This window comes from Manacus candei, unplaced genomic scaffold (genome assembly GCF_025592945.1).
Source record: "Manacus candei isolate 608988 ecotype Guabito, Panama unplaced genomic scaffold, ASM2559294v1 h1tg000027l, whole genome shotgun sequence".
In the NCBI taxonomy this organism is placed as follows: domain Eukaryota; kingdom Metazoa; phylum Chordata; class Aves; order Passeriformes; family Pipridae; genus Manacus; species Manacus candei.
Window position 1 is genome coordinate 7,205,222 of NW_026138075.1, and position 21,590 is coordinate 7,226,811.

The 21,590-nt window shown below is 39.3% G+C and overlaps 1 protein-coding gene across 4 annotated transcripts in view; it reads right to left on the reverse strand.

The window, feature by feature from the left end:
* The window catches only part of TRPM3 (transient receptor potential cation channel subfamily M member 3), a 406,696-nt gene that overhangs the window by 41,734 nt on the left and 343,372 nt on the right, over positions 1 to 21,590 (reverse strand). For 2 of the 4 annotated variants that reach the window (XM_051789305.1, XM_051789303.1), the window contains exons 10-18: positions 17,981 to 18,081; positions 16,095 to 16,229; positions 14,867 to 14,917; positions 8,263 to 8,403; positions 6,913 to 6,942; positions 5,599 to 5,888; positions 4,548 to 4,776; positions 1,918 to 2,085; positions 876 to 1,001 (exon numbers count right to left, since the gene is read on the reverse strand). In XM_051789305.1, coding sequence (XP_051645265.1) covers positions 876 to 1,001; positions 1,918 to 2,085; positions 4,548 to 4,776; positions 5,599 to 5,888; positions 6,913 to 6,942; positions 8,263 to 8,403; positions 14,867 to 14,917; positions 16,095 to 16,229; positions 17,981 to 18,081 — 1,271 coding nt within the window. The remainder of the gene's footprint in view (positions 1 to 875; positions 1,002 to 1,917; positions 2,086 to 4,547; positions 4,777 to 5,598; positions 5,889 to 6,912; positions 6,943 to 8,262; positions 8,404 to 14,866; positions 14,918 to 16,094; positions 16,230 to 17,980; positions 18,082 to 21,590) is intronic. The other 2 variants (XM_051789304.1, XM_051789307.1) reach the window with 2 other exon arrangements.

Below are 21,590 nucleotides of genomic sequence, written 5' to 3' on the forward strand. Positions count from 1 at the left end.
ACTTACTAAGGGTACCTTAGTAAGTAGCCATAGTAAGGGATACTATGGCTAAAGGGAAAGTTCAGGCATTCTCTTATCAGTAGAGAAGAAACCTGACCTAACTTATCCCAGACCATTTGACTAAGGCTGGAACGACAGAAAACTTCAATCCAAAATATTTTCTAATATTTAAAACATGTCAGGTGACTAAAAGTAACTACCTATGGCATCTAACCACAGATATTCAAAGACCTCTTTGCTAGCAATTATTCTCTCCTCACTACTGAGGAGCACCTGAGCAAAGAACCTGTGTCAGAAGCTCTATAGCATGGTATAGATTACATGCAGAAATACTAAGTCAGCAGTGGTGTACCAAAGATAGTTTTCAGTCTTGGTGGACTCCACAGGAACATACCTTATTTACAGGAGCTTGTAAAGAAAAGCCTGTAAAAAAAAAGTGTCTGAAACTTCATTAGAATGACGCACTAAATTTGAAGGAGTTCAGGGCAGAGTCAGTGACAGAAAAGAGTGATAGGACTGTCAGCACATGGAAGGGAGAAGAGTGGGAAAATCTAAGATTCATCTGGAAAAGCAGGTCCAGTGCACATATCACTTCTTTGCAGCAGGAGTTAGAAGGGAAAAAGGAAGTAGTATTGTAGACAAGAATCCAGGAGCTAACTGCAGAGAGATGGAAAAGACATCTTCCCCAAATTTCTCGCCATTGCCAAGAAAAAGGCAGCTTGCAAAGTGCTTATTTGATTTGAATAGGCACTTTATAAGTGGATCAGAAGCCAGGGATAGTAAATTGCAATCAAAAGCTAACGAGCAGAGAATGCCCCATTGCTTCCATTGCTGCTATTCTGACTTCTGGTCCTTCCCAACAGCTGGGTTCTTGCCTGCAAACAGGTCCTGTAGGTGGGTCTTGTGGGCTGCTCCTTCGGCTTTCCTGCATATTGGGTCCTGTAGGCAGGTCCTTCTGCCTGCCTGCAGTCGGGGTCCTGTGGGCAGCTCCTGCTGTTTGCCTGTGGGAAACAGTCTGGGTTTTTTTGGGTCTTTTTTTTTTAAACTCAGCCAGGAAAATCCCTTTTACTTCTATGCCTCTATCCTGACCAGCTGAGACTGAGTTTTAAGCCTTTTCAAAGACATCACAATCAAACCCAAACAAACGCAAAACAAACTACGCTAAGGCAGATCTGATAGCCTGTATGCTACTTGCCCAAATTAAAAAGTGTCAAAAACAGAATAAGAGATTGGAAGTAGATGACTTGTATAATTTTCAAAGCTTTAGTTGTTTGATTCCCTTTGTGGTGCAAATTATTCCTCTGAGGCTATGTTATTAGTACAAACTAGTCCCTCCTTACTTAAATCTGCTGAGCAACAGAAGCTGAGCTGTCTAGGTGCTTGTTAATGTCTTCCGTGGATTAAAAACTGGATGTATGTTTGTATGAGAGGTAATGACCACAAATACAAAAAGAATTTTGAAAAAAGTTTTCATCATTTTTCTGGCCTGTTTGCACACTTACTTGCCCTCTAATGAAGTTAACTAAAGGAAAAAAACCTCTGGCTTCTATGAATTATTAGGCATTTCCAACAAAAGGTAGACTTTACAAGCTCCTTTTCCACCAGAGGGGACCACATATCATGACTGAGTGCTTCTGAAATCTCATTCATTTATTTCAGACAATGTGGCATCAAATTGAGTCAAATTATGAGATATTACACCAGAACACGATGCATCAACATCACCATGCACTGTTGCAACATCAAGACAAAATGATGGCAACTTGTATGGTTTGAGTACCCATGGAGGAGAGAGGAATGTGAAGAGTGGTATCCTATCATCTGCTAAATTGAGCCATCAGACAGTCTGCAATGCCTACAGAGGTAGGAATAACAAATTGACAGTGCTGAGGCTGATGATTTATTGTCAGCACTTACAGTGAGTTCCATGTCTTCCTCATCTTTTTCTTTCACTGGCTTCTCTGGTTCTTCTGGCTCTTTTTCTTGAAGATGGATCTCACTGGCCTGGGACATGTAGGGCATATCATCTTTGTTCTTGAACTCCAAGCTGAGGATTGAAGGAGGAAGTAGAATTCCTAGAATTACCTAGAGCAATAATAATAACAATAATCATCACAGAAAGTAGATATGGTCATAATGGTTACTTAGCATCAAATAGAACAACTCCCTTAGGACATTCAGGAAAAGAAAGATGTATGCATGTGAGTTTCTACAACAATATAGCATTTGTCATTTCGGATAATGCTATCACAGAGTAGTGAAACAAAGCATATAACTTCTACTAGTGTTGTTGTGAATGCTCTTGAATATTTTATCTGTTTGTGCCTTATCAGATGCATATTGCTACATACTAGAATATATTTACAAAGTATTATATAAGGTCAGTGGTAGGTGGGACCACACAGGTGTTCAGACCTCGGACCTGCAAATTTCTGAATTTTACATAATAGAAAATATAAATGTAAATTACACACAAACAGTATTAGTTTCTACACAGAGGATCAATAGGTCTCAAGCTCTCTGTCCATGTTTAGTGCACATAGGTAGTCAAAGTGTGTGTGTGCTGATGTGCTTAGATATGTGGTCCCCTTGGATTTTGCTTCAGTAACCAGGCAGCTGTGTAATGGTCATGTTAATGCCAGGTCTTTCCTTTCTGCCTTCCCTCTCTTATGATACAGGAGTGTAGAAACCACTAAATTACCTTGTGTGGATATATAAGTAATGAACAATGGTTGGGGTTAAATCCTTAGTATAACTGAATAGATATCATAATAACACAAAGAGAAGTAACCTGTCTGTATTCATATGCACAAGAAATCTCCAGGTTATGCTGTAATCTCTTGGAGAACGATTTTGTTATAAATCCCTCCCTAAATGACAGTGAAACCAGATAGCTTGTTGGTCAGGGAGGATGACTGCCTGTGCTCATCATATCAGCAGACAGCCTGTGTGTTGTTAAAACCATTCAAGTTTGCAATTAGGAGCAGCTAATGAATGCCGTGCCCTGTCTCAGAAGAGCTACTTACACTGCTCCTGCACTCACAAAAGCATGTGTCCAGGGAGAGGGGGTTACAAGCAGACCTGGCTTCACAGAGAGGCTATTTTTAAGAACAGGCATGATTAAAAATTGCCTCTGCCCCTTCCATTGGTGCTATACATCTGCAGCAAAAATCTAAAGGATTACATTCAGTCTTCCTACCATTTGTCAGTTTCGAAGGGAGAACCTGGTTCTTGGAAAATAAACTATGACTCATGCTTGCAAATTTATTTCTTTGCCATACTGCCTCTTGCTCTTGTAGCTTGTAGCCTGCTTTAAACGTGCCCTGCTAATGAGCCTCAGTGGAGTAAAACACAGACTAGAAACTGAATAAAAGACTCTTGTGAAGCGCTGATGTTACAAGAAGCTGAAAAGAAAGAGCTGTTACCTTCAGATATTCACTATGAAAGAAAGGTCTATTTTATGGCTTAAGAGATGGATGCTGAAAAGAGGAATGCTGAAAAGTAGGAAATCGGTTGCTGCACTCTTCCCTGTGCACTCAGGTTGAATATCTGCAAAATCAAGCAGGGAACAAAGCAGCTGTCCCTCTGAAGGGCAACAGGCCTGTGAGTTAAGTCAGAAAATAGGTAGTAGAAATGTCTCGAAATGTGAGATTGTTTTCTCTCTGTAGCAGAAAAACAACATGCACAGGTCCTGCAGGAGGGTGATGAGAATGCTATCAGCTACTTGTTCTCATTTGTCGGTGTCACTGGATTAGACCCAGTATGATAATGATACATGTACTCCTAAGCATTCTTGACATTACTAAGCATCTTTTCACACAGCAAAACAGCTGAGCAACTACTGCTTTTCATACACCCAACTAGTGCAGGAGAGACAATCCTTATACTGAAAATAGTTCTCAGTGATCTAGGAGGAAGAGGCAATTCCTGGTTATGTTCTGACTTGTGACTACTTTGGTGAAGGTGAAATGTGCCAACTCACGGACACAAATTAATCTCCCAGAATTCACCTTGCTCTGTTAGCAGTTTTGTCAACTGTGGAAGTAAAGCTTAAATAGCTTTGAAAATTGAATTGTCCTCTAGAGCCTGTAAAGTAGACCCTTCAGGTCAGGTATCAGGAAGATTGGCAACGGATTGCAAGGAAATTTGTGTTGCCTGCTTTTGTCTATTCTGGGGAAGGTTGTTAGATCAGTACCTTTCACTAGTGGTTAATTCACTTACACATCCTTTCCTTTATCTCTAGAACACTTGGCTAACTCCTCAAGTATACAGGTAGGATGACACAATGATCTCCTGGCTCAATTCTTATTCTGATAACCAGTGCCAGATGGGACTTTGAGAAAGGGAATGAAAAAACTAAGCAGTGTGCTTTGAACTTAGGTTTGAGAAAAGTTCCCTGCTGAAAAACTGAACACAGGAAGAATATACCCTGCAAATAAGAACCTGAAATATGGTTAATTGAGGCAGTTATTACTGACTTGTTGTGAGCTCTGTCACCATTTATCAGAACTTCTCTGAATGTTTTTTTTTTTAAAAACAGGACTCACCTTTAGGCCAGAATTTTTGCGCATCCGGAGGCGACCCATCCACATGTCTGTGAGCAGCATTTGGCTGCAAGTGTGAGCAATGAAGTCCCTGTGTTTGGCTGCCACTGCAAGCTGCAGGCATGTGGCGTTGCTCCAGTTCTTCAGCTCATAGGTCAGCAGTTTCATTGCCAGTTGTTCATCCTGCTTGTACGACTGGTCCAAGAGCTCCACAGCCAACTGGCCAAAGTCCCTGCAACAGGGGGACATCCATTCACTCCTGTTAGCCTACGTAGGCCTATGCAGAAAACACCTCTCTGCAACTGACAGCCTCTGTAAGGGGGACATCACCTTCCATCATGCAAATTGTGATGTCAACTGTACATATGGAAACCCACAATTTCAAATATGAGTGTCTAATGTTAGGTATATAAATAAGTGCCCTGACTTAGCTGTGATGAACACCCACACCTACCAGCTGTCTGCTCCCACCTTCCTGCCCACCTCCCTGACATTTTCTAGCTGAAATCCTCTGGTTATCTGCAGCCTAAAGGATTGCTTCTGTGCTGTTTGCCCATGGCTTCATGGTCAAGTCTCTTGGAAAAAGGAGCATCCATTATCCCTTTTTAAATTCTGCGCCTCTGACTTTGAACCTCAGGAAAGATTCTTACGGAATCTAGTATCTCGCCTTGCTCATCTAAGTGTGAGCTCTTGGTTAATTAACACTTTTGCCTGACTAGTATGTTCCTAAGGATTTCAATAACTTTTCTGCTTGGTATGTACAGAGAAATATTGCAGCCTGACTCTTGAGCCCACAGGGAGAACACATAAACAATATAGATATTTCACTGCCTTCTTGATACCTTCTCTTTCAGAAGTTACACTGCTAGAAACTTTGCTGCTCTGGTAGAAAGATTGTTTAAAGGCCATTTAGATTTTCTCTAAAGGGACTGCATTTTTCCTACAAGTTAGAAAAGACAGTCAGGTACAGATAAGAACATTTTAGGCAGGTTCCCCAGCCTCTCTTCTCTCTTCTTTTTTTCCCTCAGAAAAGTGTACATGAAAGGAAATTCACCTGGAATTATGGTTCAGCTCTTGGGATATGTCATCCACCATGTCATTTTCTGATGCTTCGTGGGCCATGGCTTTGCAGAGTTTACAGGCCACCAGTGCTTTAGCCATAGCCTCTTCCCCATGTTGCCAAAAGAAGAGGGCCATCTTTTGACGTTTCATCAGCACAGCCCACACCATCAGCTCGTGGAATGGGAAGGGAAAGTGATTGATCTCAGGGTCATCCATATCAATATCAACTTCTTCTTCTTTTTTCTTTGTTGTTTTCCTCCCTCGACGCAGAGGGACATCGTCCTGTGAAAATTTTAGAGAATTTTTTTTCACAGGTGAAGGAACTGAATGAATTCACACAATTAATTGAAGTCAGTACCTGAGATGCAAATGCATTTTCTGCAGACCATCCCCTTCATTTTTTTTTGGACAAAATATTTAACATAGGAAAATGATAAAAAAAGTATTGTTGTATGCACTGTAATTAAAAAGTCAGTAACCCATTATCTAAACACAGGGATAAGAGCCTTGAATTGTCACTCTGAATTGTTCCTTCTCCCTAATAACACAGAACACAATCACACAATATTAAGAATGATTTTGGAAAAGCCACCATTAAAATAAAAGTTAAGAGTTCACTCCAAGTATAACATCTGCTGTAATCCATCTGCCTCATTCCACCTCCAGAAAGTATATATCCAGAGAATGTTCTGGTCTGCTGAAGATACCCTCCATGCTTATTCTTTTGTTCTTCCCCTTTATCCTCTTACAAAGACAGCAATCTCCCTTCTGCACGCCTATTCTGCACATTCATTCCTTCTTTCTCCATCTCTTTATTGTTTCTATCACCTTTAGTTTCTTTCTCATTTTAGTATGTTGCTTTTATCAGATGAGTGGACCTATTCTGAAAACACTACTATCTCCTTGAAGCATTGGGGTAGCCAAATAGTGCCAATAAAACTGAGAGAACTTTGGCCTATACAAAGATTTCTGCATCATTCTCTGCAAGTATTTAATTTCTCTGAACATGTTTTGACAGTATATAGATATCTCACTGAAATTCTGCTTGGCCTGACAGACTGAAATATTTTGTTTAATCCTCATGAAAAAAAAAAAGATCCCTAGAGGGGGCAGAGCCCTCTTTTCCCTTGTCTATCTGCTTGACTTTTATTAAGAAATGTTTCCTAATCTGGCTCCTGTGTAAACTAGTTATCTGGGTGAAAAATACAATTCATGCCTTCATTACAGTGAATTTAAACATTTTCTGGATATAGCATATATTTGTCAAAGAAGGAAAAGATATTAAGATTTATCACAGGCTGCCTACCTCCATTCCCAACAGTTTCAGGGCTTTTGGCTGTACAAAAAAAGTTGGAAAAATGTTATTTCTCCCAGAATAGTAATAAAAAATTACAGCTCTTTGTGCACATATATGTACATACATGTATAATGTGATGTAGAATACAGAATATAATATATATGTAATACACTGCAATGTAATATAATATACATAAATATAACAATCAAATAATTGAATATATAGTTATATCAAGCTTAAGTTCGACCCTATTTCACCAAAAATACAACACAAGACATACACTTGGATTCAGGTAGAAATTGCATCTGGCTAGGGGCTGCTCTAGTGGGAAAGAGAGATGAATTATTGATAAGGCACGAAGGGATTTCTGTGGAGTATATCAGTGTTTTGGCTATTGCCCTGGCATACTCTTACTGACTGTTGTGGAGCTGCTCTGTGTGTTGGTTCAGTATTTGTGGAATCACTACCCAAATGCTTTTCTTGATGGAGTGATTATGGGAAAGAAGTCTCTTCCAGCAGCTACAGTTACTGTCTTTTCTTTCAAATGTGAAAAATATAAGTGTATGGAAACAAATAAACCCACTTCAGATGGATTTCACAGAGCTGTTGCTATTTATAGACACTTCTACATCCAATGGTGTGTATTGCTAAAATCTGAACTGAGACAGAAAATTAAAATGTGAGGTAAAAATACACAAAGGAACTACAAATCTTACTGGGAGAAGTTGAGCAGATTTTTGTTCATGCTGGATTGCATCAGTGGCAATAAACAGCTTTTGTGCTCTGGAGAGGCAGTAACCTTACTTTTGATTCACAGTGTTGTAATCTATTGAACACAAAACCCACAAAAATACTGAACAGTGGCTTGGCCATGAACCCCCTGACTATCCAACCAATAAAACCAGTTTTGAGTTAGGGGTTCCTTTGCCCTGAGACCTTCATGCTACATTAGAAGATGAGCCATGAGATAGGAGATGCATATAACAATGCACAAGTTTTTCAAGTCTAACTCAGATGTCCTGTACTATTATTTGTGCAGGTCAAAAACCTTGTCTTTTAAAAGCTGTTAATAGTCATAATTACAGATTTTAGAGTCAGAGGAGAGAGTTTTATATGCTGGTCTCACCAGGGCAGCAGAGCCCAATAATTTTTTCATTAAATTAATAAAAACCATAGTTTGTATCAGTGCCTGTCTTGTGATGCATTATGGTGAGATAACTGCTATCTACATAATGGAAATGAATCTGTAGACTGCATAGTGTGTGCATGTGGATCCACTCTATCTGGAACCATATAAGAAGTTGTGGTAATCCCTGCTGTGGGTACAGTCATGCAGATGGCAAATAGCTTGTTTCTTACCCTCTTGGGACCAAATAAATTGTGATACAATGTTCTGAAACGCTTTCGTGTGTAATTGCAGCGATATGCTCCTCCCATCAGGTACTCTATCACCAAACCAATATCAATCAAACTTATCCGATAATCAGGAGGTAAGTTTCCCTGCAATAAAAAAAAAGGATGGTGGGGGAAGAAGAAATGCTTGTTACTGGAATTTTTAAATGTACTTTATAATGATGTTAGAATAAAAAAAGTAAAATTAAATAGTTAAAAGCAGGAATGTTATGCTGGTTAATTAATTCACCTGAAAATAGATCCAACCGAAACCTGGATATTCTCGCTTGGAAAGAAGACATAAGTTAAATAAGAAGGTGAAGAACTTGTTGTAAGTAACAGAAGATAACAATACACAGTACTCATACTCTTCAGCTGGGGAAACAAGGAACATGACTGCAGAACAAAAAGCATGAGGATTGACACACTCGCAAGGTCAGGCACAGTTGCTGGACTCTACTTCTGCAAGATAGCACCTTTTCTGCATCATCTGTCACCCACAATCATCCTGGCATCTCATATCTCTTCTGGCATCTCATTGGACTGCCTCATCAGAACAGAAAAGTCATGGTAAAGGGACATCTTTTGGTCACACGGAACCAGCTCCTGCGTGTGATCTTCTCATTCTGTAGTGTTTCCTTCCTGTGTTCCAGGAAAAGAAGGGCAGGAGGCAAGAGTGGTGTTACCATCTCTAGGATACTTAAACAGTGCATGAGCTATTATTATTATTATCTAGTTGCTAGATGCAATCAGAGTCTATCAGCATTCATTCTGGGAGTGATGTTCAAAGAGCACCTATCCTAGCTTAAACTCCTGACCAAGAATGAGGAAAGCACCTGTATGTATGAAAGTCGCAATAAAACTGCGACTAATTGTTTTGCGGTTTGTTTATGAAGAAAACTACAGTCCTAGCAATTTTCCTAGATTGCTCCTACTTGAGCTCCTGATATATTTTATTGAAAGCCCCTCAAAACATACAGTCTTACTACCTAACTTCCAGCAGAGCCATGGAGATTGTCTCCCAAGAGATGAACTGTGTTTGTGGCAAGGGTCATTAGCAGGATCCTGGAGAAGATGCCTACATAATTGCCCTTCCATTTATTTGTCTTTATTCTCCTTTGCTAAAATGCATATATGATGTCTCCAGCATGTACCTTTTATTTTGAAAGGAAAAAGAATGAGTACGTCCACATCTCACTGCCCTCACTATGTGAACTCCCTTGCAGATATCTTCCTTCTCTTCACTGTTAAGCCTGAAAATGGCACCATTAAGTTTATGAATTCTCCAGTACTTATGGCTTGCAAAACTACAAAGATTTCAGCAACAGATTGTCTTTTTCTGACTTTGTCTTTGAGTTAATGAGGCATTGCTATTCTCCAGCTGCAGTAAGCCCAGTGGGACATCTGGTAGGCTAAAACAATTTCAGGCTGAACTGCATTCATGATGTGCTGTTGAAGTCTCTTGGGGGTCTCTGGCAACAGAGGAACAAAATCCCAGCATGGGCACACCTGCTCTTCTCCTCCTTCCCATGGAACTAACAGAAAGGAAATGGACACAAATGAAAGTTTGTCGCCTTCTCGAACTCACTGATTCAGAGTTGATTGGACAGTTCAGTGAGCAGCTGTCTACCAGAAAAGAAGGTGTGATTCAGCAAATTGTAAACAGCTCACCTGGATCTAGAGATCTCACTAAGAACCTTGCAGATTTACAAAACCCTCTCTGTTCTCTATGTCCTCGTGCAAAAGATGGGACTAAAAAACAAAGGTGGAAAGAGAGGCAAATTATTCTTCCTTGTATTGTGAGTGGTAGCCTTGGAAAAGGAGAATATTACTCTAATAAAAAAAAATTATCTCATATAGTCAACACTGCAGAAGGACCAGAAAACTGTAATAGTTAGCTTCAAAATTTTTCAGTGCACTGTAATAAAGTAATCTAATTTTCTATAATGATATACAGCACAGATTACAGTGAGCCTGTAGCTCTTTTTATGTGTTCATTAGAAGGTTAGTAATTCGCATGGAGCAATTTTATGACTGTCATGTCTTGCTGGAAATATCTGCGTGTCTGGAGATATCTGCTTGGCTTCTCTGCAGATGTGCTTATTAGATTCAGAGCAGAGAAACACTAATGGAGAGCAGATGGCAACTGGTTCTGCAGAAGAGAGAAAATGGATGCAAAGATCCTCCTTCCTCTTCTACTTCAGCCAGGAAGTGTGATTCTTACTTCCTGCCCTGCTGCCACAGTACAACTGGCATGCTGAAAAGGCTGAGGAAGGAGAGAGGGAGGTGGTGCTGTGGTGTACTATGCCTAGCAATCAGCTGGGATTCCAAGATTCAGAAAATCAAGCAAATCTAGTGCCAAAAATTGAGCTGTTAACCATTTTTAAGTAATGTCTCTTAGAATATCCTTTTGCAATTTTCCTAATCTTGTCTAATTTGATGGGTGGGGGAATTACTATGCTTTGCAGGAATGCATATTAGCTTAGCTAATTTGGACAAAGAAATTTTTATAATGAACCATTTAAAGAAAAATAACATCTAAAATTTAAATGAAAAATAAATGTAAAAATTCAGTTTAAAAAAAATAAATCCTGGTAAGTTTGTTTGTTTTTTCTCCAAAGTGTTCTTTTCTCTCCAGAATGTGTAAAATGACAGTTTTAACAAAACAAGAATGAAGGTAATGGCAGAAATGGGAGTTGTAGCTCCAAGACAGGGTTGTGGCTCAACAGACTCCTTCTGTCTTCATTTCTCCAGTAAAACTGAAAGCTTTCATATTATTAAGTGGCAAAAAATATTTGAGCAATTAAGAAAGCACAACAGGCATCAGGGTGCTACATGTGTTACAAAGCACAAGTTTCTTGATGTAGCTCTGTTTCCTAAATTTTCATAGAAGAATTTAGATTAAAAAGTTCCAGTATTGTAACTTTGATAAAAAATGCATCTAAACCTCCCAGATAATACTGAAACACTTCACTAAAGGAAACTCTCCAATTCACAGCAGAAATACATATGTTGTAAACATAGACACATGTATGTCTCCTTGCTAACATAGTTACTTTTCCGAGGTGAGAAGCCCTAGTAAAGACAACCGGATCATCCTTGTGAAGAGGGGTTATGCAAGTGCCAAAGCATTTGCTCTATTAGCAGACAGCTCAAACCATCCTGGCAGTGCTGAGGATGTTTGTGATTGAAGCACAGGGTTGCAACCACTCCAAGAACAGCAAAATTTGGATGAGCTAATTCTAGTATAACCGAGGTTGTCAGGAATGACAGAGGAGAAAGTTTGATCATTGGGTATGATAGGTGTCCTGGCTAATAATCAACTAATTTTTTAATGTTGGAACAAGCTCTTCAGTGTTAATGCATTATTCTTTTCCTGAAGAAACTTCAGCTTTTTACTGTAGCTAGTCAGTTACAGTATTCTTTTCACTTCAGGTGCATTTCTGTGTCAGCAAGTACCAAGCCTCTGATTTTCCACGCTGAGGAAAAATAATACTTTCAAAATTCTGTATATTGCTAGTTTGTTCTCTGGAAATGTAGACATATGGTGGCAGTTCAAAACAAAAAACTTCTGGAAATATAAATAACCCCAAAGTGGAATTGAGGTATATTGATTATATAAAATTTTTGGACAAAAGAAAGAAAATCCATCTGATAATTTCCACTGATCTTCATCAGCTAGCTGAGGCAGGGAAGGATTAAAAAAACCAACCAAAAATGTAGAGGGCAACCTCCACTTACAGATAGGGTGTCCACTACAGCCACTGCCTGATTCTTTCTGCTTAGCATGGGTGCATTGGCATGTACGGTCTGTGGAAGGGAACCAATGCTGTATGTGAAATTCTGGACACTTGACAGGGGACATCAAAAAGGCCATGATGAGAAAGATGCAGGCAAATTTGTCCCTATATGTATTTATGGAATTGTGAAAGGTGATATGAGCACTGTTGTCTAAATTAGAGTCATTATGATGTATTTTGTCTTGTTAATACATGCAGAATTTACAGGTTTTGATTACTGTAAATTCTTTAAGACTCTCAATCCAGGCTTTTACAATATGCTGCCCGAGCTAACAGTCCTCACAGCAATATTTGGAAACACAAGGGGAAAATAAATTGTTGTATTATATTTGTGCACACACATATGTGTGTGTGCGTGTGTGAGTGCACATGTGTGTCTGTAAGTTGCCACAAACAGGATGTGGTAATGTGACTTATGTTGTTCTAATTATTTGATTTATTAAGCAGGTAAAGTAGTCTTTCAAACAAAACAAAACAAACCCCAAACAAACCCTTCCTACTTATTTATACAGTTATATTGTACAATTGCAGTAAATTAAATACTGCTTCTATGATTTTAAACACATTTTCTATTGTGAGAATCCACAAAAATGCAAATGAAAATAATACATTGCATTAGCATACATACCTGCATCACATAGTGCAGGTTTTAAAACTGAGACATATGCATAAAAGCATAGTGTATTTCATATACTTTAAGTGTTGTCTCAAGGTGACATATTACTTATTTTTGTATTTACATTTTGTGATGCTGTAATTAAATCGAAGAGGTTAGGTGAGAGGTTAGGTGTCTGTCATCAAAATATACACAAGCTCAAAAAACTAGCATCAGCAGTGTGGTCTGTCTCTCATGTGTGGTGGGCCATTTAACTGTCAAATAGTGATGTATCCATTAAGAAGTTATTTCCAAGGAGGTGTTTTCATTTAAACTGTTGTCTGATGTGCTGACCGATTTATGGCTTGGTTGCCTGGTAAGGGATCTGCTCATTGGCAGGGCTGTGGTAAGCTGTCACTTCTCCCTGTGAAGGATGGTTGTTCCTCATCACTGACAAAATGAAAAATACAGCCCCAGTGGAGCAGTTTTCTGATAAAGGTGCTGAAGAGCTGCACCAGGCTGTCTGTTTTTAAAGCTCTTGACTATGTTTATGAGAGCACACGCTGACTTCATGTAGTGGGAATTACTGAAGATTTTAGCTATGGACAGAGGAAAGAAAGATGAATTTACGGAAAGAAGACCATGACCTAACACTTAGTAGTCACTGTGGAAAAAATAATGTCTTTGAATATAGTGAAAGTTTATTTAATGTTTGTCAATATATGGCTGTGAGTACCAATTGTCTTTGCCTACTTTTATTTTTTTTTGATGATTTTTTTCCCCCCCTTGAAAATACATATTTTTTAGGGACTCAGGAAAAAGAGATTGATATTGTTTAGTTACTCAACACACAAATCACTATGCCTTTGAAGAAGGACTTGGAAAGGTGATTCTAGGGGAGAGAAGGAGTTTGGAAAAGTATATATTTTAAAGTATAAGAGGCTTCTTTCAAACTCTTATAGGTATATGAATAACTGCATAGTTAGTAAAAAAAAATATTCTGGCAACTTGGGCTTCAAGAGCAGCATTTAGTCTAAATGCATTCCACTTTTACTCTGCTCCATCCAAGAGGATTTGTGCATAAGATCACTTTCAGTTTCTTTGTAGGCGTTTCATGCTTTTCAGAAGTCACTTAATATACTATATATCATTGGACAATGAAGATGCCACATAACACACTGACCAAAGAAAACCACCATAACCTCCCTAAACATAGCTACTGATTATTCTGTAGAATTATTTAATGGAAAGGTGCTATAGGACACACTGTCACTCTCCTCCCCTACTTGACTTCCGTTCTTCAGCTGTCACTGACAGAAGAAACCACTAAAACCTGTGCTCTTAGAAAAAATATCCTTTCCTTTTTCAGTCTTCTGTCTAGTCCCATGTACAGAAATATTCCTTCTCAAGTATGCTACCCTTGAGGTCCTACTTACATAATGTGCAAGGCTGTAATCTGCCCATGCTTTGGGAGAATATTCAAGCTGATGAGGTCAGTTGCAGACTCAATCTCCTTGCTTGATCCATATATTTAAAGGATAATGGATTTTCATTCCTTACTGATGCTGTAACACTTTTAATCCTGAACACATTGGTAAAGGTATTTGATATCTCCTTCCTGCCACTATCCCTTTCAGTGTTTCTGTCCTGCCCTTCTAATGGATCTTTGTAATTCAAGCTGATTGAAATTAACATTATAAGGAGCAGGGGAAAGTTGCACTACTCCTTTTTTATATTTCTGCTGAGGAAGATGTCTACAGTGTACCACACAATAGAGAATGAGAAACTGTTTCAACAAAGCAGAATCCGGCACAGGGATAAGGACTATTTTACAGACTTGGAAGTAAACCAACAACACAAAAACTAGCTTTCACAACAGTTGCAGGTATGGACAAATAGAAATAACAGCATAAATCCACACATATGTAAGAGCCTACAATTATGCTAACAGAAGCACTATTACTCAGGCATCTAAAACCACAGAGAAAGCAAGACAACTTGCTAATTGTGCCTTGTATGCAAAAAGTTCATATTTGGAGCATACAAACAGGACATTCTCTACTGGCAGGGAAAGGAGAAGGCTCTGACTGAAAGCTCATGCAAAGCAGAGATAGGATCTAGCTACAGAAAAGCAATAATAACATTATTTTCAACCTACCGTCCATTCGACTCTTACCTTTTTGACGTCCCTGACTAGATGATGTAGAGTGTTGGATGGTCCATGTCTCTGCAAAGAACAAATGAGGGAAAAAAAAAAAAATTTTGCATTGTCCAAAGACCCAAAAAATGTAAATATAAATGTAAATCTTTCTCACCTTAGTAGTTTAGAAATCAGGGAGCTGAGAACACTTCACTTGTACAGTGTTATCAATTAAAAAAAAAAAAATCAGTCACAAGATTCAATTTCATCTGAATTCTCTTTTGTACAAAACCCTTCCATAAGAAACCCCCAATATTGCCATACTGGATGAAAATTAAGGCCCTATATACCAGATTAGGCTCCTGGTTTAGACAAAGCAGGAGCACAACACAACATGCATAACCTCTGGGAAAGAATGGAAGGAAAACAGCTGCTCTAGTGTCAGCCTTCCCGCACTCAGGACCTCTACTCCCACTGTCGGTGGTTCACAGAGATCCTGAGCCTGACATTGCATCTAGGCTGTCTCATCTGAAAGCCACTAAGTGCACGGACAGTCTGCGAAATTGTCCAATCTTCTTTTGACTCCACCTGACATTGCAAAATTATATCTTATTATTATATCTTATATCTTACTTTATTTTCTGCTTTGGTTTTGACTGTTGATGATATTTTAAGAGACTTTTGTGAGACATCTTCTTGTAGCTGATGCTGGATGAGACCACTGCTTAAGTGCAGAACTGATGTTTCCATATATGCATTGCTCTGCATCTGTCGACACTTAATTTTATGTAACCCCATGCCTAAGCATGATGAGACTTTCCTTACGCTGCTTCAGATTTTCCCACTCTGAGTGAATCTAAATCATCTGCAAACATTATTGTCTCTTCAGTAGTTACCATTTTTCAGATAATATCTGAACAGATTTTTCTGAAACCATAACGTCAGGAGTCACATACATCGCTGAGTAAGTCCTAACTTGCCAGTTACAATCTTGCAGCCAGTGACACCTGCCTAAATCTCAGATCTGTCCTACTGGAATTACAATGGCAGGAAATCAACTGGTACTGTGTAGGGTTTAATCTATGCCCTACAAAATCTGTACAGCAGATTAAGTGGGCTTGTTACATTATTTGAGAGACAAAGCTAAGTAATAATGGGAACTTATGGAAAATTTTTGCCTTGTGCATCATCATGTCATTATAAAACAAGTGGGAGCTAGAACAATGAACATAGAGAGAGAAAATTTGCCTTAGGTTGGCCCTACCGTATTGTACAGTTCCTCTAGCCGGGAGATGGTGAGAAAACGATGCATGCTTACTCCATTTTCTATGAGTAATTTCACAAAATCCACTCTGTCCAACACCAGTGCATCCAGCATTGCTTGCTCAAGGGAGCCCACCTGCAAAGCAAGTGATTAACTGAAGCAGTTCCTCAGCACAGCAGGCCTATATCCAGCTGGTTCAGTCACCCTGGCACAAGCAAGGAACACTGACAAAATTCTGAGGGTTGCTTTGTTACACTTTGTTACACTTTGTTATCCCACTTAAAATGGGATAACCACAGTTTTAGTCTATAAGGGTTTCCCTGGCTCAGGGCTGCACTTCAAAAACGAATGTCAGAGTGCTAAGATGAAAATACTTTAGGAAAACCAGATTAGGATCAAGGAACTGGAGCTCAGAAAACTGGTGACCACACCTCCACCCTATGCACTGTCTCATTATTATCTTTATTTCTTGTTTTCCTGTCAAACATTTTGTTTATATTGGATATATTTGTTATGTGTACATACACACCCTTTAATTCTGTCTTTACTAATGTTTTCCTCTGTTTGTGGTGTGAAAACTCAGGGAAACTTGGACACTCAGGAAATGGAAATAGCTTCATAATTTGCATTTCTTTGAAGGGCCAAATGCAAGAGGTCTTCTTACAAAAAACCTCTTCTTTTTATTTCTTGTAGGTCAGAAGGTGTCAGAATGATGAGAAATTATCTCACACTTCCAGCTTTTAGCTTGCAAAATGATTGCAGCTTGCTGCATTTATGCAAATTTTTGCTGTAATGTGGTGATGAAGAGATAACAGTAAGGGTAGTTTAGTACCATTAAAATCCCTCCTATGTTTTGATGCATACTTATGTCCAATATGGAAGACAAGATATATAGTTCTATTCACTCCATAACTGAAAATCAAGGATTTTTGAAACTAGTTTTAAGGGGCAGCAACTTTCAGAAGCTACATTTAAAGCAATGATATTTAAACAGAAGCTTTTCCTATTGTTATAATTTTTCCACGGGGAGTTGTAAATGCTCATGTAACGATAACATATGAAATTTTAATGACTATGATGAAATAAGTGCTACAGTAGTGAATATTCTGATAAAGGAGATAAAGGTAGAAATAGACTCCTTCTGTTTTTTTTTTTTTGGATGACTTCTACCACTGTAAAAACTGCAGCACAGTTTAGGAGTTGACTACTACTGTGCCCCACGCAGAGGAGTATTTATTTACAGCCCTATGACTCCTGCAGAGAAACTCTTCCCCTGTCTTCCCCGGGAATGGTGTTGGCCAGGGACCCTGCCACTGGAGCACAGATGTGAGGTAGGTAGATTGATGCAGAGCAGCAATGGGCACAGAATTAACACCACATGAGGTCTGGGGCACAGCCCATCTGTGGTGGCACTGCTGATCAGCTCCTGTGACCGAACTGACCTCCAACATTTATGCAGCCTATTTTTGCCATCAAATCATACTAGAATTCAGTATTTGCATATAGAAGCATATTGGTGGAAAAGCAATGTTTTGCTTTTCCTTTAATTTATAGCCTAGCACTGAAGCATGGCTGTACACAGACATCAGTTTTTCTCACTTGTAGAATCATTGCTTGGCGGTATAAATCTGGTACTTTGCGTTTTTTTCAAAGATATGGTTTCCCACTGTTAAGGTGTCGCTAGATGTCACCATTTCCTTGGACAAGAAAAAACACATTAACGTCTCTGTAACTGCGCCTGCCTTCAGCAGCTGTGAATGGGAACCGCGTGTTTGGCTGTATTTTAAATTGTATTAAAATCACCACTGCCAACAGAATGGATTTACTGTAGCGCAGGGTTTAGAGCGTTTCCAGTAGAAGATGCTGTATATATGTATATACTGTACCGGCCACTGTTGCCCGTAAATAAAGATCTGACTGCGAGCGATGTCTACTCTGTTCCAGGCTAGTGCTAGGCTCAGCTGGTCGGGAGCAGATGCGTTAGCCCCTTTGTATACAGATAGGGATGCAGGCAGGAGAGAAGGAGAAAAAAGAAACAAGACATTAGACTCATTATGCCGTGGTAATTTCTCTTTTGTCAAAAGTCTCACAATGTCCCTGGCATTTCTGCGACTGATCTCATAATAAAACAAAACCAAACATTCCATTGTCCCTGTAATACAATACTGGTTCTCAAATCTGAATCTATGGTTCTCAGGTTGTTTTGTAAACATTAATTATTCCCTCATATCCCACTTCAAAATACAGCAGATACAGGCGATATTGGAAGATGCAATTTGTGGTGGAGTGAAATGGTTTCCCTCCTACCAGATAGGAAGCAAGAGAACAAGTCAGGAGGGATACTGACTGAGCTTCAGGAATACACACACACACACACACACACACACACACACACACACACACACACACACACACACACACACACACGCACACACATATGCCTCTAGCAATTACAGGCAGATTTATCTCATACAGACACCACCAATTTCAGTAGTTGGGTGTTTTTTTGCACATCTTATGCATTCCAACTTCATAAGAAGCATAGGAATTTCTCCTCTATCTTTTCGTACTGAGGGGTCTTAGTGGGAAAAAAATTCTATTCACATATGTAATAATCATGTAAGAAAGCATTCTAGAAAGCTGGTGTCAAGGTATAATATATCCAAATTAAATAAGAAACTCTGCAGATGATAAGATGGGTTTGGAGCTGTTTGTTTTTTGGAGGGAGGATATGTTTTTCCCTGTAGTTTTAATGGACACTGTGGGACATTCCTGCCCTGCTGTGCTTTTTTAATATTTCATGGTTCTCAGCTGATTTGTAAAAATGCAACACCATTTGTGCTTCAGTATTATAGGGAGAACTGGCCCGAATGAACTGATCAACCAAACAAATAAAGGGCCCTCTGACTTTTAACTACATATATGCTTGCAGTGGTTAGGTGATTGTATAAAGGCTTATTTTTTAAAGACCTCATACCTCTACTGTTTTTTTTTGTCTTATTAATTCTTATACTGCTATCATAGAGTGAGGATAAATAAAAGCTTTTCATTACTTCAAAGCATTTCTGTCTCCATTTCAGTACTACTGAAAACCCCTCACTGTTCCAGTTGAAAGTGGACTCTGAAACTGGGGGTGTGAAAAACATTAATCTAGCTGTTGAAATTCTCTGTGAAGACCTTAATGAAAACCTTCACAAAGCTTAGCCTATAGTTTATTTTCATAACTTTCAACTTTGAATATGTTGCCAAGTACTTGTCAATATCTACAGCAAATGTTTGGGAGATGGCTGACTGTAGATCATCCAGATCACATTCATACAGAAATGAGCTCTGATAAAAAGGTAGGCAGTGCAGGAACAGAACAACTGAAATAAATGAAGAAGAAGAAAAAAGGCCCCTTTGCATAAGACACAACTTCTCATTGCTATATACTACAACACAGACAAAAGCTCTCACGAGACCTCATGGGTGATGCCAATGACATCTGAAACTTCTGGAGTTTCTTACACAAGCAACACACATTCAAGAACAGAAAATATTTACCTTTGGGAAGGGCAAAAATGTCTCTACAGATTTATTTATTAAAAGAGAAAAAAGTACCCACAGTGAGTATGATAGTATAGATAGTAGAAACTAAGTGCAGAGAGCAAATAATGTTCTTCCCTGTTCTGAAGCAAAAAACCAGATCTCCTCATTGGATCTCCTCCTTTCCATCCATACGCCTGTAGAAGAAGCGAGAGCTTCAGCAGGTGCTCAGGCAAGATCTCTGGTAAGCCATTGAGGAGGCACATGGGGCAGTGATGGTGATCCCACAGCCTGACATATTTTGCACATGCTAATTTTGCACATGCGATGAGGGAGCTTCACTTCCTCATTTTCCTAAACTACAGTCTGGGTAGGCAGGGGTGCCACCTGGTTAGAAACCAGAATTCTGGATCAAGAGATGATCAGATGGTCTTGGGGAGAGAATTGGGCTACTTACACTGCCCTCAGTTCAGCCAGAGGGCAAGCAAAATCACAGAGGCTTCAGGTGAACAATTTCTGAGCCATAGCAGGGAGTCTTCTCCTGTTTGTGTCAAGTGACCCTTGCAATCCTGGGCCTTTCTGAGCTTTAGGAAAGATCCAGCTGCTAAATGAACACAGGGCCTTCTGGTACCTCTGATCATATGAAGGAGCAACTGGCATGGGGTATGAGATAGTGCCTGCTCAGCAGTTCATCAAAGTTGTTTTCTTTGAGCAGGCTCATTGTTCCAAATACTGAGCAGAGGGGAAAGCAAGTCATAGTGCAGCCTCTGCCCTTCCCATTTCCCTCAATGATGCTTAAAGGCGACAGGTTTTCCTGTGGGTGCAAGTGCAGTCTCAGAGTTGAGGCTCTTCTCAGTGCTTGTTGCCATTATAGTTGATTACATTGTCTTGCAGAGCACTGCAGACATTTGACAGCTGATAGAAATGCATGGTTTCTCAGGGCGATTTTGTACTTCAGGTCCAAACCAGTCTATCAGCTAGGGTGTAGACAGGTCTGCATGCTGGGTCTCTGATGCATGTGGTGGGATGTGTGATTCTAGAGTAAAGTTTCTTGCTGGAAAGCCCTTGCATCCTTCTCCTCTTTCCTGTCTTCCCTATGGGGTTTTCAGGTGAATGTGGATTACACTGATGTTACTTAAGAGGAGAAGGAAAATAAATGCTATAAAATTTTGTGCAGAGCAGCATATGGGCTGTGGAGGCCTTTTAATCAATTTTATTCTAAGATGGAACTGATGACCTTTGTCTCACACAAAGAAGAAAGTATTCAGGTTATTTTAGGTGGAATTCTGCCTAGTATTAAGAAATATGAATAATTCCATTGATATAAGAAAAACTCCCCAGAAAAAAAAGTGAGATGGGCTTTCTTAAGACACTGTCTCCTTTCAGTCATTTTCTTGATTGCATTCAGTGCCACAGTACACGAATTTGAGTCAGTAAGAAGAATCCAAAAAGTGATCTCTCCAAGGATGCATCTCACTCATGAGCATCACTGTAATGTACCCAAATCAAAGCCAAAGGATATTTGGGAAATAAAAAAATAAGGTGGAGTTAATAATCTATTGCATTGTATTATTTTAATTCTTGTAGCATACTTACTGCATCCAATAGTGTTTTAGGCAAAATGACTAATGTCTCTGTAATATTTACTCTCTATCCTGGTATCTGGCTGATGGTAAGATATGTTTCTCAAAAGAACGTTTTAAGACTATGACTAATGTCTACAGTGTGACTCTTCCTCACTTCATCTGCTCCTAGAAGAATAGTTACATTTGGGATGCAATGCACTGATTCGGCAGTTTTTGGTATAGACATTGTTGGATATAGATGGACTCCTGGGACAGCTGTTAGTTCATGGAGATGGTAACTTTATGTTCTTAGGCCGCTACCCAGGAGTGCTTGGTTATCTTGCACAGATTCTTCTGATAAAAAGTCACATGGTCTATTCACAATATTTTGGACTCCTTGATGACA